Source organism: Schistocerca piceifrons, chromosome 8 (assembly GCF_021461385.2).
Source record: "Schistocerca piceifrons isolate TAMUIC-IGC-003096 chromosome 8, iqSchPice1.1, whole genome shotgun sequence".
NCBI lineage: Eukaryota > Metazoa > Arthropoda > Insecta > Orthoptera > Acrididae > Schistocerca > Schistocerca piceifrons.
In genome coordinates this window covers 382,675,239-382,688,984 of record NC_060145.1, presented here as the reverse complement: position 1 = coordinate 382,688,984, position 13,746 = coordinate 382,675,239, and the positions used below count along the sequence as shown (strand labels likewise).

General features: G+C 45.8%; 1 protein-coding gene across 1 annotated transcript in view; it reads left to right on the top strand.

The window, feature by feature from the left end:
• Window positions 1-13,746, top strand: part of LOC124712366 (protein O-mannosyl-transferase TMTC2-like) — a 124,185-nt gene that overhangs the window by 85,907 nt on the left and 24,532 nt on the right. Inside the window, exons 5-6 of the mRNA XM_047242661.1 lie at window positions 958-1,106; window positions 9,437-9,795. Of these exons, the coding sequence (XP_047098617.1) occupies window positions 958-1,106; window positions 9,437-9,795 (508 nt within the window). The remainder of the gene's footprint in view (window positions 1-957; window positions 1,107-9,436; window positions 9,796-13,746) is intronic.

The following is a 13,746-nucleotide window of genomic DNA, read 5'->3' as shown; positions in this document are numbered from 1 at the left end:
TCGTCTTCAGCGATGAGAGTCGCTTCTGCCTTGGTGCCAATGATGGTCGTATGCGTGTTTGGCGCCGTGCAGGTGAGCGCCACAATCAGGACTGCATACGACCGAGGCACACTGGGCCAACACCCGGCATCATGGTGTGGGGAGCGATCTCCTACACTGGCCGTACACCACTGGTGATCGTCGAGGGGACACTGTATAGTGCACGGTACATCCAAACCGTCATCGAACCCATCGTTCTACCATTCCTAGACCGGCAAGGGAACTTGCTGTTCCAACAGGACAATGCACGTCCGCATGTATCCCGTGCCACCCAACGTGCTCTAGAAGGTGTAAGTCAACTACCCTGGCCAGCAAGATCTCCGGATCTGTCCCCCATTGAGCATGTTTGGGACTGGATGAAGCGTCGTCTCACGTGGTCTGCACGTCCAGCACGAACGCTGGTCCAACTGAGGCGCCAGGTGGAAATGGCATGGCAAGCCGTTCCACAGGACTACATCCAGCATCTCTACGATCGTTTCCATGGGAGAATAGCAGCCTGCATTGCTGCGAAAGGTGGATATACACTGTACTAGTGCCGACATTGTGCATGCTCTGTTGCCTGTGTCTATGTGCCTGTGGTTCTGTCAGTGTGATCATGTGATGTATCTGACCCCAGGAATCTGTCAATAAAGTTTCCCCTTCCTGGGACAATGAATTCACGGTGTTCTTATTTCAATTTCCAGGAGTGTATTTTTGGTATCTACAGACCAGAAGAATTTTATGGAATGTGAGCGAGTTCCCGTAAGCTTACGAACTTGTACTTCTGTAACGATTAGCGATTTTGACACAGAGGAAAAAGTGATTTACAGGGGTGGCTAGAGAGATGGACAGTGAGAAGCCATGGTAAAATACATTAGAGAACTTGGAGTAGCGGGCCCGCCTTCTCGTGCTGAGCACTGTGCCTGCCTGCTGTTGCAGCGAGCGATCGAACGCCGCCGGCTGGCGCAACAGGTGTCGCCTGTGGAGAGCCAGAGGCGGCCTGCGGCCTGCCCCTCCAACCGAGCCAAGGGCAACCGCTGCTGCCTGCTCGGCGGATGCGCCGAAACGCACGCGTGCGCCGACAACAGGTGAGCGCAGACCACGAACTCGCAGTTGTCTTCCCTGCCAGTGGTACTTAATTATGAGACGTAGCATTTACAACCACAAATTTTTTCTCCTACTCAATGCCTCATGATAATACGCGTAGATGATACGCATTTCTCCGTTCCCTGCAACTACATAGTCCAGTTGCATTAATGTGACCATCCGCTATCCTCGACGTCAACCATTCGCAAATCGCAGGTGGCAGCTGTAGTAGCGGAGAGTATACGCTATGTGATCTAAATTATCCGGACACCTAGATGAAAATAACTTTCGAGGCGCCTTCCATCGGTAATGCTGGAATTCGATATGGTGTTTGGCCGCACTTAGCCTTGATGGCACCTTCCACTGTCCCAGGCATACGTTCGATCAGGTGCTGGAAGGTTTCTTTGGGAATGACAGCCCATTCTTCACGCAGTGCTGCACTGAGGAGAGGTATCGATGTCGGCCAGTGTGGACTGGCGTGAAGTCGGCGTTCCAAAACATCCCAAAAGTGTTCTGTAGGATTCAGGTCAGGATTCTGTGCAGACGAGTCCATTACATGGATGTTATTGTCGTGTAACCATTCGGCCACAGGCCGTGCATTATGAACAGGTGCTCCATCGTGTTGAAAGATGCACACCCTGCCACCGGATCGCCACATTGTATACCGTGATTTGTCACTCCACACAACGTTTTCCACCGTTCAATCGTCTGTTTACGCTCCTTATACCAATCGAGGCGTCGTTTGGCATTTACCGGCGTAATGTGTGGCTTATGAGCAGTCGCTCAACCACGAAATACAAGTTTTCTCACCTGCTGCCTAACTGTCATAGTACTTGCAGTGGATCATGATGCAGTTTGGAATTCCTGTGTGATGGTCTGGATAGATGTCTGGCTGTACATCACATTGTAAGTGTCGGTGACATTAAGGTAAACGTCAAAATCTGGGCGCATTCTACGAATCGGGTATGTTGCCGAACTACATGCCTTAACTGCCTATTACACATTACGACCCTCTTCAACTGTCGGCAGTCTGTCAGTCAACAGACGACGTCGGCCTCTACGATTTTGTGCTGTACGTGTTCCTTCATATTTCCACTGTCACATCGGGAACAGGGGACCTAGGTATTTTTAGGAGTGTGGAAATCTCGCTTACAGAAGTATGACACAAGTGACACACAATCAGACGACTACGTTCGAAGCCCGTGAGTTCCACAGAGCGCCCCATTTTGCTCTCTCACGATGTCCAGTGACTACTGAGGTCGCTGATGTGGAGTACCTGGCAGTAGGTGGCAGCACAATGCACCTAATATGAAAAACGTATGTTTTTGTGGGTGTCCGGATACTTTTGATCACAGAGTGAATGAAGCATGTCGATCGGATGGAGGGGGCCGGGGGGGGGGGGGGGTGTTTGGGAAACACTGCAGTCGTCTTAATGAATAAACGGACCAGAATATGTGATTTCCAAAGGAGAGTGATTAATGGCTTTCGGGCTGAGTGTGGAAGCATTTCCGACACAGCTAAGTTTGTAAACTGCTCTCATGCCGCCGTGGCTAAAGTACATCGTGTTCGGCGAAATGGCGGTATCCATAACCGGCGCGGAGGCTACTTTCGCGCACCACGGGCCACAGGTGACAGGGGTGAGCGACAGCTCCGGGGATGTGTACAAACAATAGACGTGCAGATGTTGAGCAACTGACCGCCCAGATGATCCTAGGGGCTAGCAACACTGTACTCTCAACGACCGTTCAGCGAACGTTGCTGCGTGTGTGGATCTCTGCAGCAGGCACCTGCCCTGGCTGACTGCTGTTCGCTGGCGGCAGAGACTGAAATTTGCACGCCAGTACCGAAGTTAGACGTGCACTGAGAGGCGACAGGTGGCCTCTTCATATGGATCACGTATTACGCTACATGGGACAAGAGGTTTGTAGTCTCAGAAATGTTTTGGAGGCATTCTCCGCGTGATCTCGTCATTCTGAAAGGCAAAATGAATCAACACATCAGTCCTGACTTACCATGTCCATCCTTCGTGCGCAATGACATCTACCAGGAGGGTAATGCGGCATGTCACAGAGCTCATAGCGTAATCGTGTGGCTGGATGGGCACCAAGATGAGTTTACCGTACTTCCCTGGTCACCAAAGTCCCCAGATTTAAATACAGTTCAAAATCTGTGGGACCACCTCTACCGGACTGTTCGCGCCATGGATCTTCAACCAAGAAACTCAGCACAGCTGACCAGGATACTGTAATCGGTACTTTCCAGAACCTCACTGACTCCTTTCCTGCACATGCGCGCTACAAAAGGTGGTTACTCAGGCTTCTGACGGATGCTCTCATTAATGTGACTGGTTTTTACAAGCAATAACGGCTATGACACTGTTTCAGAGGTCTATGAGTGGATGGCGACCCATATTTAATCTGATTTTAATATCTCATCAGTGCAGATTGATTAATCCTGGTTGGTCAACAAAAGTTTTCTAGTAAATTTGGAGAACGAAACTGTGTAATTTGTCTCGAGGGCTGCACGTAGCTAGTAGGGCGTGAATTTTAGCCGCGGTTCCATGTTATCTGTTAGGACGGACGAAAGAAATAATTAGAAATGCGTATTTCCGCATTTAAACGAGAACTTCCTTATCACTTTCCGTAAACATGCCTCCCTAAGACAAATTCAACATATCTCCCTTCTGCGACGACGAATCATCAATGCGTTGCGGGTGAGGTAAGGATATTTAATGATACGCAGAACACACATAGAGTCACCAAGTTTTTCGTAACCAAACGACGCCCTGAAAACCACAGTTCCTTATTTCAGATCGTTGTGATATGCAAGAGCCAGTCTGCAGGTACATGGGTCAAAGTACATGATAGGACAGAAACTGGAAATTTGTGGTAAGGACTATGGGACGAAACTGCAGATGTCATCTGTCCTTAATCTAACCTAAACTAACGCCTAAGACCGCGCGGCTGCACCTCACGGGGCTACATGGCTGTCTCATACACAATATGTGATGAAAAGTATCACAACAATTATCAGTGGACATTAATATTAGGTGTGTCCACCCTTCGCCCTTATGACGGCTTGAACTATGATGTAGGCACCTTTAGTGAGTTGTCTGAATGTCTGTGGAGGAGTGGCAGCCCATTCTTCCTCAAGAGCCAAGGTCATAAAAGATAATGATGTTGGACTGTGGGTTCTCAGCAAAGTCGACGTTCTAACTCTTCTGAAAAGTGCTCCATTTGGTTCTTATCGATACTCTGAGCAGGCCAGTCCATTTCAGAAGTATTATTGTCCGCAAACCATTCCCTCACATACGCTGCTTTATTACAGCGTGCATTGTCATGCTGATAAAATCATCGTCTCCGAACTGTTCCTCTACTTTACGCAGTACACAGTGATGTAAAATATTTCCTTTAATTTACGTCTATGGTCACAAACTTTTTGTTAACAGATTACCGGTTTCGGTCTTTAATGACCGTCATCAGATATGCTTTATAAAAACAAAATCCTAATGTACTGAAGCCATAGTGGCATCCTCAAATGTTATTCGTTACAACGTCGCAGCTTGTGATGTAAAATGTGTTCATATCCTTCCGTATTTAGCGTTGTTTAAGGCGCAATAAGGAGGCCAAACCCTAATCACGAGAAAGATACTCTCCTCTGTACTTCAGTGTTGGCACTATAAGTGACGGCACGTAACGTTCTCCTGGTATTCGTCAACCCAGGCTCTTCCATCGGATTGCTACAGGATATAGTGTGACTCACCATTCCAAATAAGTCGTTTAGAGCCATTCACTTGCTGGTAACGTCGCTCTTTATGTCATCTCAAGCGTCGCTTAGCACCGACTGCGGAAACATGTGGCTTATGAGGTGCTCGTAGACCATCGTACCCCATTTTCGTAACCACCTACGCACATTGTCCTAGATAGACTGTTTGTTGTCAGCACTTTGGAACTCCACTGAACTCATACGATTTTTCATAACCACCATCTGCGGAGCTGATGATCCCCGCCCGTCAGTACATAAGCTTTACCTTGTCTTGGTTTAGCTGTGTTTGTCTCTTCACTTTTCCACTTCGCAATCATATCAACAACAATCGACTTTGCCAGCTTTAGAAGGGTTTAATTGTCCCTAAGGGACCTGTTAGTCAGGTGACATCAAATGACAGTCGACGTTCGGAGTCAATGAGCTCTCCTGGCTGACACAGTCCGCTGCTGCAGCTTCTCTGCTGATAACACAGCACTCTCCGCCTACTTTTATACTGGCATGTCCGCCTCCTGTGACATCTTGCGGTCGATTCCGCTTTGTACAGAGATGTCCAGATAGTAGGGATCTTTATTGGTACTTATTACCGGACACCAGAGATCTTTATTGTTACTTATTCATGATTGTACCTCATATTCAGAATTGCCAATAATTTCCCAAGATTCACCCACTAATTCAGCTGGCATCGCATAAAGTTTCAGACGGTTAACGCTCTTAGCTGATGTATGGGGGCTATTCGGAAAGTCAAGAACGATATGTCGCGAAATGGAAACCACAGTGAAAATCAAAACTGTTTTATTTGCAGCAGTTAGCTACAACTTCCAGCTAGTTATCTCCATAGTCGCCGATCCCACTTTCGTAGCGCTTTACCAACTTTGCAATACCCTCGTTATAGAAGGCAGCCGCCAGTGCTTGCCGCCAATTCTCTACTCTGGCCTACAGCTCGTTGTCTGTGCCAAAATGTTGTCTTCAGAGCCAGTGGTTCATGTGAGGAGTGATGAAACTCAGAAGGAGACAATTACTGGGTGTATTGTGAGAAATAAAACATTTCCAATTGTAAACTGTGCAGGAGAATCTTGCTGGCAGCTGTGGCCGAGCGGTTCTAGGCGCTACAGTCTGGAAGTGCACTGCTGCTACAGTTTCGAATCCTGCCTCGGGCATGGATGTGTGTAATGTCCTCAGGTAGTTAGGTTTAAGTAGTTCTAAGTCTAGGGGACTGATGACCTCAGATGTTAAGTCCCTTAGCGTTTAGAGCCACTTGAACCAATTTTTTTTCAGAAGCATCTTCATTGCCCCTGTAGAGTGCGGCTTCCTGAAAAAGAAAACGCAAGACAGTTATGTAATGTTGGCTGCATAGCGTCAGGCGAAATTTCTCACCAGGCCCTCCCACTTGGCGGGAAACACGTTCTAGATATCTTTATGTGCTCTATGTGTGCTCAGAACTAAATAGAACGACGTAACGCGACGGAAGTGCATACTAGAGACCCTGCTCAACACACCTTACTTACCGAATAACCCTAGTAATATAATACAATATCACTTTGCAGGTCTTTCTGCAAGAGAGGAACGTCGCGAAAATGGACTGTTAAGTTGAAAATCATAAAATTTCCCGACAACTGGTGCAAGGACCTAAGTATCCTTCCCACCACTCCTTCCTTTGGGGCGCCATTCTCGGACATTGTGGCCTTGCAACCCCTACTGAACTTGATCTGACCTTGAACATAGCTGCTAAGGTCCAGTGACCGTGTCAGAATTATATTAGAACAAATAAGCCCTCAGTCACAAATATTAAGTCAAAATTGACCAGGTTTCGACGCTACTATGAGCGTCGTCTTCAGAATTAGACTAACTGTTCTAAAACATATTAGGTATATAATACATTAATAAAATTAAAGTTTGTACTGACTGGAAAAAGATGAAGTACTTACAAGTCACATATTAAAAAAGATCTAAGCCGGAAAGGTGACGTCATGAATAGGGTTGCAACCCTTGTTTACAGTATGAGCAGTCCTTAGCGGCTCGCCATCTCACAACTATTCACGACGTCGCCTTTCCGGCTTAGATCTTTTTTAGTATGTGACTTGTAAGTACTGCATCTTTTTCCAGTCAGTCCAAACTTTTATTAATGTATTACATACCTAATATGTTTTAGAACAGTTAGTCTAATTCTGAAGACGACGCTCATAGTAGCGTCGAAACCTAGTCAATATTTACTTAATATTTGTGACCGAGGGCTTATTTGTTCTAATATTGATCTGACTCTTTTGGAGTGTAGCAAGACCGCAATTCTTCCTCTAGTACACAGGGTGGAACCGCTAGGGACCATTCAAAACAATTCGATGAAGTTTGAACATTATGAGAATCAGAAAAGTGTGTATATGCTTTTGCGGCTCTCCAGTTCCAATCCTTCAGAGGCGTGATCATGAAAGGGGGTAGGGGGGGGGAGGTGCTACATTAACATATTCATGAATAAAGCGCCAAAGGGTCCATCTAAGACCCACCAAATCGGCAATACCACCGGTTTCCTTGCATCTTTTTTGAGCACTTTAAAACTGAGTCTTTGAGAAACTACGACGCCAGCCTCGCACCTTCTCTAGCACCTGAGGGTTAGGCAACCCGTTCAACAAGCATCAGATAGGGTAATTCTGCCTTCAGGTGCTAGAGTAGCTGCGAGGCTGACATTATGTTTCTGAAAGGTATATTTTAATATGCCCAACAAAGGTGCGTGGGTGTCACCGAGGATGTTGCCGAACTGGGAGGTGTTCGAGGGACCCTTTGCAATATTTTTTTACGCTATGGTAACATTACACACCCCCTTGATTACGTCACAGGAGGGTTTGAAGCAGGAGATACGATGAAACATTGACCCTTTTGGCTGCATTGGATCACATAGGAGAGCCGATGAAACATTGACCATTTTGGCTGCATTGGATCACATTCAGATTTTTTCGTATGGTTTTTAACGGTCCTTAGTGGCTCTACGCTGTATACCAAAGCAAAAACTACGGTGGCACTACACTCCAAAAGGGGCGGATAACGTTCAGTTGGGTTCCTTAGAATAAGGTTGAAAGGCCCAGGGGTTGGCAGCAGTGTCGAACGTTCTCAAGAACGTCTTCTTGTTGTGCATCGCGCTGCGAACTGTACTTTTCATCTACGATATGCGTGATAACTTCCAAGGAAATGAGTGGCTGCATTCACGACCATTATGGCACACCCTGAGGCCTTTTTGTGTCGACTGTGTGCGACGTTATGTTTGTTCTCCGAGGCCACCCATAAGAAAACCGCATCATTTCAAATCTGCGTGTCGTGCTTCTGACCTGTATTTTAAGAGACGTCAAGCGAAGGGGTGAAATGTGGGTAAGTGGTATGTGACACCCCTCCCCTCTATGACACGCCCACGGTGGCACAGTTGTGTTGAAACTTGGTGCCAATGTGACATCATTAACTCACGCTGCAGCTCACATGAAGTTCTGAGCTGTGGCCTTTCACTCCCGTGTGTTGACACCTGGCTGTTTCTGCGTCGCCGAATGCGAGAGTGATTTAGCAGCGCTCGACGCTTTCTCACCATTACAGAGGAAGGCTGTTGGCTTCGAGCCATATTGGAAGACAATTACGGGGTTTCGAAAAAGTGATCCTTTACTTTTGTTGCATAGCGAGCATTTTCTCTGTTCATGTAGTACAACTCCAGCATCATACATAATCCTGATCTAATGAAACCATCACCTGAATCCGTTCATGTCCGTTGTCCATTACGACGGACTTGGGCAATTCTAGCAGAACAATGCTACACCCCACATGTCCAGAGTTTCTACAGTGTGGGTGCAGCAACACTCTTCTGAATTTAAACACTTCCGCTGGCCACCAAATCCCAGACATGAACATTGAGCATATCTTGGATGCCTTGCAACATGCTGTTCAGAAGAAATCTCCAGCCTCTCGTACTCTTACAGATTTATGGACAGCCCTGTAGGATTCATGGTGTCAAGTCTCTCCAGCACTACTTCGAGTAAATGCCACGTCGTGTTGCGTCACTTCCGCCCGCTCACTGGTTCTGTACACAATATTGTGCTGGTGTACCAGTTCCTTTGTTGTTCAATGGCCAGGTTTAAGTAGGCAGCTTGCATGTAACTATAGTACGCCAGTTATACAACTGAGATAAGGGGGCCTATAGTTTACGTGAAATATCGTTTCCAGCGAATCTTTCTATCATTAAAAAGATATAATGAATGATAGCTTTAAGACAAACTGACAAAATCTCTGGACTAACTGGAGTTCTATCCTAAGGTCTTTCAGTTTACAGGCCACACTTTTTCACTTTACCAGGCACAAGGCCAATGTTGTATGTGAATGCACTTAAAAGGCACAATTTCAGAATAATAATTTTGTAACGACATGTGTAGCTTGAAATTCTTCCCAAGTTTTTATGTCCATTCATGTAGAAGAACAGTTTTATGGAATCAGGTGAATCTTCATGAAATACACTGCATTTCTTGTATGTGAAGATATAGTGAATGCAGTCGCTAACCTCAGGTTGTGTTGGAGTAGTGAGACTTGTCGTGTTCTGGCACAGCGTCAGTGGCCCCTGTGGCAGAGGTGCGCTGCTGGTGAGCCTGTCGCTGCTGGTGGTGCCGTTCCTGCCGGCCAGCAACGTGGCGCGCTACGTGGGCTTCGCGGCAGCGGAGCGCGTGCTCTACCTGCCCAGCGCCGGGCACTGCCTGCTGCTCGGCCTGGGCTGGCAGCGCCTCAACCGGAGGTCCCACCACCACCAGCACCAGCACCACCACCACCACCACCACTGGGCGTGGCTGTCAGGGTTTGCACTGGCTGCCACACTGGCCAGTCTTGGAGCACGGACCGTACTCCGCAACAGGGACTGGTACGACGAGGAGAGCCTCTTTCGCTCTGCGCTTCACATCAACCCACCCAAAGGTGAGTCTCCTTCCTGGCCTGTCCCATTCACTGAAGCTTTTATTCTTATACAGCAGTTATATTGACACACCTTGGCCTTTTACTTCACTGTAGCCTCCTGTCACATTTAACAGGTATCCCACAACAGAAATTATGTGATGTATGTGTACATGGATGTTCTATACGTTTTGGGATACTGATGAAACAGAATGTTACCACCGATCATCTGTGTTCATCAAGGTACATCACAATTATTACCGTCAATAGTGTAAAAACTATTCGATTAGCAATCATCTAAAAAAAAGGTACAGTTCAATTTGATGAAACACAAATCACTATACAAGTACGCAGGAAAGCAGCCACAAAAGCACTGCTGCATACAGTCACTTCACTGTCCACAGAATACAAGAATCGTGTCCTTCTGTATCATTCTGTGTGGAATCTCAATATGTCCTGTGTAATTACACTCGCCTTTGTGATCTCCATTCCAGCATATGTAGGTGTGCAGGATGCCATCCATGGTATAGCAGAGCAGACAGGCTCACTGCTATTGATATCAAGCTCGAAGCTGTCCGTATCACTGTTGATTTCGTACCTCAATGTACATACCAACACAGTATCTTCGTATCCATCAGTTTCAATATCAATTCTCCTGATGCAGAAATCGCATCATGATGTCACACCTGGTAAAACAGTGATAAAACTCAAGATCGATGAAAATAGCCTCTCCATAAAGCAAAATAGGTGACGATCTCCAGATTGGCCGACAAAAAATGGCTCTAAGCACTATGGGACCTAGCATCTGAGTTCATCAGTCCCCCAGACTTAGAACTACTTAGACCTAACTAACCTAAGGACATAACATAAATCCATGCCCGAGGTAGATTCGAACCTGCGACTGTAGCAGCCACGTGGTTCTGGACTGAGATGTCTAGAATCGGTCGACAACAGCAGCAACTTCTAGCAGAGGCAGAAATGCTTCAGAGCATTAGCACACATTCTCTAACACGAGCCTCTACAGTAGATTATACCTTCTTGTTCCTGTTTTAACCTAATGACATCAGCACTTACATCTCCAACGAGCGACGTGGCGCAGTGGTTAGCACAGTGGACTCGCATTTGGAAGGATGACTCTTCAATCCCGCGTCTGGCCATCCTCATTTAGGTTTCCCGTGATTTCCCTAAATCGCTCCAGGCAAATGCTGGGATGGTTCCTTTGAAAGGACACGACCGCCTTCCTTTCCCGTCCTTCCGTAATCCAATGAGACTGATGACCTCACTGTTTGGTCTCTTCCCCCAAACAACCCAACCCGTGAATCAATGGAAACGTGTCATCTGATCGGATGAATCACATTTCTTGTTACACACGGTTGGCAGACGTGTATGGATACATAATTATAGGACCTATGATAGTTATCAGATGCACCATTACGACTGTGGACTACGTGAACAAATCGTAGAATACTTCATGCTTCATATCTTCCCGGGCACTCGCGGTGTCTTCCAGTAGGATAACTCTCCATGTCACAGTGACAGCATCATACCACATTGGTTTGAGATGTTTGATAGTGGACTCATATTCTTGTTTTGGTCATCATATTGACCCAGTCTGAAGCTAACGGAACACATCTGGGACGCTTCTGAGTGCCAGCTTAGCGACCACAAACAACCATTCTAGAAAGATGCTCCTAGATATTAAATCGTCGTGAGTGATACTGGTGACAGTCCACAGATCATCTTGTCGAACGGTGTTGCATCCTGCATAAATTTACGAGCGTTTCATTATTTTGATTTATGTCCTTGTACCAACTAGTGATCATAACCACGTTTTCCTGTATCTGGAAGAGTTATCAAATTACACCGTCTAGGCAGCTGTAGCGGAAAACGGATGGGACATCTCAAATGTGGTTAAGTACGTTCTGTGCTATCTTGAGTGAGTTTAATTTGTTCTTCTTTTTTGCAAGATGCTGTCAGTGAAGCTAAAAAGAATGTCTAGCAGGTTTTCTACGTATATCGTTACAGTCCTACAACATTTCTTTGATTTACACCCAGTTCCATTTTCGTTTTCTCTTAAAGAAAAACGTATTGAGCAGCTTGCCGCAGGGTAACGCTCTTGCCCCTCCCAGATGGTTCTAGGGGCGTTATTTATGCAGATGATCGAGCTATTGCCAACCACACAACTCATTTTTTGCTATAGGAAAAAAGGTATGGGAAATGCTAGCTGAAATACCCGACTAATAGAGAGAAAATCAATCTAGGCCTAACCCATCAAAACGTCAGGTATGTACCTTACATCTGAAGGACAAGCACGCTTCACGGAAATTGCAAGTAGCTTGGAATTACGATTTTGAAGAATAGACATCTACGACCATCCGTCTCTTATTCACCCCCAAGGACAGACTTCGTGTGATCCCATCTGTCTGAGTGTAAATCTCATGGATCAGTGTGAGAACGCTTTCTGAGTATTTCCCTAGTGTTTATCTGAGGTGAGACGTGGCTACTAGTCTAGAGGACTCACCTAGTGGTATGTGGGAAAAGCGACTAGAAACCGTATCCAGGATGGCCAGCTCATCGATCATCGTCATAAATCCGCGAGGTGGATTCGATACGGCTAATTCACACCACCCAGTGTCCTGGAAGTGGCACGTTAGCATAGTTGGCTACTGGGGTCGTTAGTAGTTTAGAGGACGTTCAGTTAGATCAGTGTCCAACAAATTAGTATGTAGGTGCACCAGTGGTTCACACAAGCACTTACAGAAAGCACTGTATCACAACCAAAAAGAAAGTATCAACTAGAAATAACATCCCTTGCAAAGCGATTGGATCCAGTGGGATACACAGCCAGAAACGTGGAGAACTATTAGCCTGGTCCTGTGCTTGGCACACATCCAGTCACCTTAAACAAGTTGATACTTCTCTGAATTAAACTTTTCGACTCATCCATGAAGGAAACATCTAAAGTGTATATCTCACATGTGCAACCATTGTATGGATATCAACCTGCCCACCGACGAATGAGGTCTAAGAGAAGTTCCGTTCACAGAACCGAAAATCTGAAAGAATTTCCTCAAACTGTAAGATTAAAATTGAGGAGGACAAGAAATACTCACTATGCTGGCTGGATGCAACCAATCGAATATCTTCTCCAAGGACATGAACATTGGTCTATATGGAAATTGTTAAACAGAATTAACACTAGTGTTGACACCTGTAGAATATATTACAGCGAGGCTTCCCTAGCCCATCTAAGTTCTGTGACTGTGGCAAAGTTAAAACCTCAGTTCACTTCAGGAACTGGAGTAAGTGCCCTTTGAGGCGCACAATGTAGAGCATGCTGGCAGCGACATCTAATCCCCATGATTAGGCAAAATTCTGGGCAGACACTACATGATTAGTTCATATGTTTTGACATTACGTACGGTTATATAGTGCAATTATTATTTTCATCGTTGTTTGTTTCTGAAAAGAATAAAAAGATGCTAAAAACCATTTCTGTTCAATCCCTTTTTTTTATATAAAAACTCCCGTGTCTAATGCGTTCCACTTTCATCGCAATCGATATCAAAACTACAAGGCAACATATATGCATATACTGCGAGTATCTATGAGCAGCAAATTTGTAAGTGTATTTTGTATACATGAGGAAACTCCTTCACACAACAAATGTCACGACTACCCCACAATTTTAGAGTTTAACTAGAGTGAATATTTGACTACCCAAAAGTATATAGCGTAAATACAGTTATTTGCATGTACACTGATCAGCCAGAAAATTATGACCAACTACCTAGTAGCCGGTACGTCCACCTCTGACACGGATAACAGCGGCTACGCGTCATGGCATGGGAGCACTGCGACCTTGGTAGGTTGCTGGAGGGAGCTGGCACGACATCTGCATTCATAAATAACCTGATTCCCACAAATTTCGGGGAAGTAGGCGATGTGTTGGATCATGTTCAGATCTGGAAAGTT